The sequence below is a fragment of the Octopus bimaculoides genome, chromosome 18 (assembly GCF_001194135.2).
Source record: "Octopus bimaculoides isolate UCB-OBI-ISO-001 chromosome 18, ASM119413v2, whole genome shotgun sequence".
In the NCBI taxonomy this organism is placed as follows: domain Eukaryota; kingdom Metazoa; phylum Mollusca; class Cephalopoda; order Octopoda; family Octopodidae; genus Octopus; species Octopus bimaculoides.
The window spans coordinates 46,156,026-46,159,863 of record NC_068998.1 but is presented as its reverse complement, the minus strand read 5'-3'; the positions used below and the strand labels follow the sequence as shown (position 1 = coordinate 46,159,863).

General features: G+C 35.9%; 1 protein-coding gene and 1 long non-coding RNA gene across 4 annotated transcripts in view; one reads left to right on the top strand and one right to left on the bottom strand.

Annotated features, from left to right (window-relative positions):
- LOC106882174 (phosphatidylinositol 4-kinase type 2-beta) overlaps positions 1–3,355 on the top strand; it is a 110,797-nt gene extending 107,442 nt beyond the window's left edge. For all 3 annotated transcript variants that reach the window (XM_052974565.1, XM_052974564.1, XM_014932761.2), the window contains one exon: positions 806–3,355. In XM_052974565.1, the coding sequence (XP_052830525.1) occupies positions 806–961 (156 nt within the window). In that variant the 3' untranslated portion in view covers positions 962–3,355. The remainder of the gene's footprint in view (positions 1–805) is intronic.
- The window catches only part of LOC128249938 (uncharacterized), a 36,153-nt gene that overhangs the window by 18,710 nt on the left and 13,605 nt on the right, over positions 1–3,838 (bottom strand). The gene's annotated exons all lie outside the window — the stretch shown is intronic.

Sequence of the window (3,838 nt, the reverse complement as noted above, 5' to 3'; positions counted from 1 at the left end):
CACCGAGAGGAGATATATGCTTCTGCTTATTCCTGTCTGAAGTATCGTCCAATACTTCAGACTTATCGTCCGATGAATTTACTTTGTTGACATTCTTCATTGACAGAATTTTTATTCCTTTCAACCTTTCAGTCAAGTCCGCCTTTCTTCCAGTAACATACTGTCCATATAATCTTAAATCTTTCTTTAACTCAGGCACAGTAAGTACTTCGATAGCTGAATCATCAAGCTGCTTTATATCCATGATAAGACGTAAAACAATAACAATGGCGTGGGTAGCCTCCGGAAGTTTAATTATCTACATGGAGCGCCGCCTAGCCAAGGGAGATAACCTACTTATAGGAAACCCCTATAACCTCAGGCTGACCAAGCCTTGTGAGCGGATTTGGTAGGTGTAAACTGAAAGAAGCCTGTCATATATGTGTGTCTTTGTGTCTGTGTTTGTCCCCATCACCTTTGCTTGACAACTGAGGCTGGTGTTTTTATATCCCTATAACTTAACGGTTCAGCAAAAGTGGCTGACAGAATAAGTACTAGGCTCAATTTTTCCTTGTTTTGAGAAAAAAACCGTTTAAAGCGGTGCTCCAGCATGGCTGCAGTCAAAGGACTGAAACAAGTGAAAGAATAAAGAAAAGATCATCGAAATCTCAAAGCTACACGATAATGCTTGATTAATTTTTAACGGTGTTAGTAAATGAGCTTGTGCATGTTGTTGGTAAGCAAGCTACTTACCACACAGCCACTCCTACGCCTATTTATTTGGTTTTCTATTTTAATTATCTCTTTCCTCTCTTTTCTGTTTTAGATAATAAATATACAACGAGCTCTACAAAATGGCAAGTCTCCTGTAGAATTAGTTCAAATGCCTGTGGTAACGGTGGAGCGAACATCAAACCTGGTTGGTTATCCTCGATTTACACAAAGTTTTGCTCATAGGGCACCGTTCTTTTCTTGGTGCTGACATGACTCAATGTTGCTGTCATCATTTGGTGTTGCTGTCATCACTTGGCATCTCTGTCATTGCTAAGTGATGCTGACATCACCTGATGTCACTCATCACCTGGTATCAGCCGCCGCCTGGTTTTCTTGCTACTAAACAGGTACAGGTGATGTTTTTCATCAACTGTGAAATTCTGACATTACCAGGTGAGGTGGTGGTTGTCATTACCAGGTGTGGCTGTCATCAATTGCTAGGTGAGGCTGTCATTATCACCTGGTGTTCCTGTCATCACCAGGTGATATTATTGCTGTTCTTTCCTTTGTTATTCTTTCACAACACACCGTTTTTTTTTATTTATTTCCCTTTGTTTCTTCACCCCCACCCCCACCCCATCCACACACCTTTTTTTTTTCATTTCTTTATTTTTTAAATATTATATTTGTTAATTTCTCTGTCAACTCCCATCTGCACAACTTCTCTCTCTCATACATACATACATACATACATACATACACACACTTTTGTCTTATATTCTTCTTTCTTTATATATATTTCTTTCTGTTTATCATTGGATTTTTTTAAAATAATAATAATAATAATGAATTCTTTTAAAATGATTTCACATTTATTATTAATTTTAGAGTTTTAAAGAAAACATAAATAACAATGATTATAATAATAATAATAGAGGTGGAATGTTCTCAAAGTGCTGTGTCTGTTTGAAGAGCCTTATGGTGTTTAGTTTTGTTCTGAAATTCTCTTTGATTTCAGAATTCTATCCAGTTTGACGTTTTCATTTGTGTGTGTGTGTATGTATGTGTGTAGGATTGGAGCCTTGAAAAGGACCAATGAAAATGGTGAATTTGTAAAGTAAAATTTACCTCCTGGCTGTCAAAAAAAGAAAATTGTTATGAGGCACAGGGTCAACTTTTAGAGGGAAATACATGATTTTAGTGGGAGGAAGAGGAGGAGGAGGAGCTGTTAGTTTCATTGCAACACCTCTTCCTTTCACCTCTATCATATTTCTGTTTCAACAGTCCCTGACACTGCCACTCTTTCTGTCCTCCTTTCTTTGTTGTTCTGTATAAGTCACCATAATAGGAGGAAGCAGTCGAGAAATGGAGCATGTGTTAACACTAAAAGGTACCACTAGTGGGTGCTGTTGACTTCCCCTTCTGTCATGAATGCACTCAGGTAAAATGAAAATAACCCAAGGAAACGCACACAATTACTTCAAGTAAACTACAAGGGTAGGTGCACTAAGTACACAGGATTATGACTAACATTATGACTAACATTATGACTAACATTATGATGGTGGCAAGCTGTCAGAAAATTGTTGATGTAATTGGCTTGGCCTCCTCCCTTCAAAATTGCTAGCCTGTGTGCCTAAATTAGAATTATTATTATTATTATTATTAAGGTGACAAGTTGATAGAATCGTTAGTGTGAGTCCAACAACATGCATAGCAGTAGTTCTTTGGGCTCAAATTCTTCCGAGGTCGACTTTGCCTTTCATCCTCCCAGGTTCAATAGAATAAATACCACTTGAATCCTGGGATTGATGTGATCAACCTCTTTTAAATTGCTGACCCTTGTGCTTAAATTAGAATTATTATTATTGCAGTAGATTGGCAGAATAAAAGTATTGGACAAAAAATATTTTGTGATATTCAGTGATGGCCCTTTACTTATTGACTAAGGCCAATTACGTCTTTCATCCTTCTAGGGTTCAATTCCCAGCAACATACATACTGGTGCTGATTTAATTGACTCTTTCTCTTTCCCAAATTTTCTGGCTTTGTCTTTGTTTAAAAAAAAAAAAAAATTATTTTGTTATGACTACGAAAGTTGGGGATTTGCAGAAGCATTGAGTAAAATACCTTGTGGTATTTACATTCCTTTTAGAGTCTGGCTCCAAATCATAAGCTAAATATTAATCCACCAGCAAGGGAGACAGATGAGGGTATCGGTGATACCCAACAGAGAGGAAGACAGACGATATTGTCAATGATGCGAATAACTACAGAGAATGACGGCATTTAGCAATAGTGTAGAGAGAGAGATGACACAGGTAAATGAGGAAAACCGGGGGATATTATTAACGACACTAGGTCCCTAAACTGTCTAACCTTGTGCCTCTTACATTCATTATGATTATTATTTCTTTTTTGTTGCAACATTGGGTGATTTTTTAAAAAATATTTTTTTCTTTTTCCCCTTTCTTCTCTCATTTCTCCTCTCTGTTATATATATATATATATATATATATATATGCACACTTTAAACTTCTGTTATAGAAATGAAATAAATAAACAAACACACACGCAACATAATATATATACACAGACATGCATATACACCCATGCACGTACATACAAATATATTTAAAATAAAAATATTCATAAAACTTCAGATCGTTTGTGTTTTATTTCCTATTCTTTTTAATGATTTATTTCAGTTGGTCTGTTCTGAAAGTCGTCAGGTACTTTATATTGATAGATATATATTAACCTTAACTATTGCATAACTTTTCACAGGCAATGATGTAGTACAGAAACGTAATTAACAGTAAAGTGCTAGATTCAAATGTATGTATGTATGTATCTATCTATCTATGTATGGGTGCCCTGTTAATTTCTGTGGAAAATAAGATAACTAAATCTACCACAGCATTAAATCAATAATAAAAATAGATTTAAATATCTCATTTTTAAGTTGTTTCTCAGATGGCCTAATGGTTAAAGGTGTTAGTAATTTAACCAATAACCTTGTATGAAGGTAGAGGTTTCAATCGCCATCTAGAAATATATTTTTTAATATTTTTGACTCTCACCTCCTTCTCTCATCCTGGCCAGGAGTGAACCCCGGACAGGACAGTTCACAATGTCCCCCTCA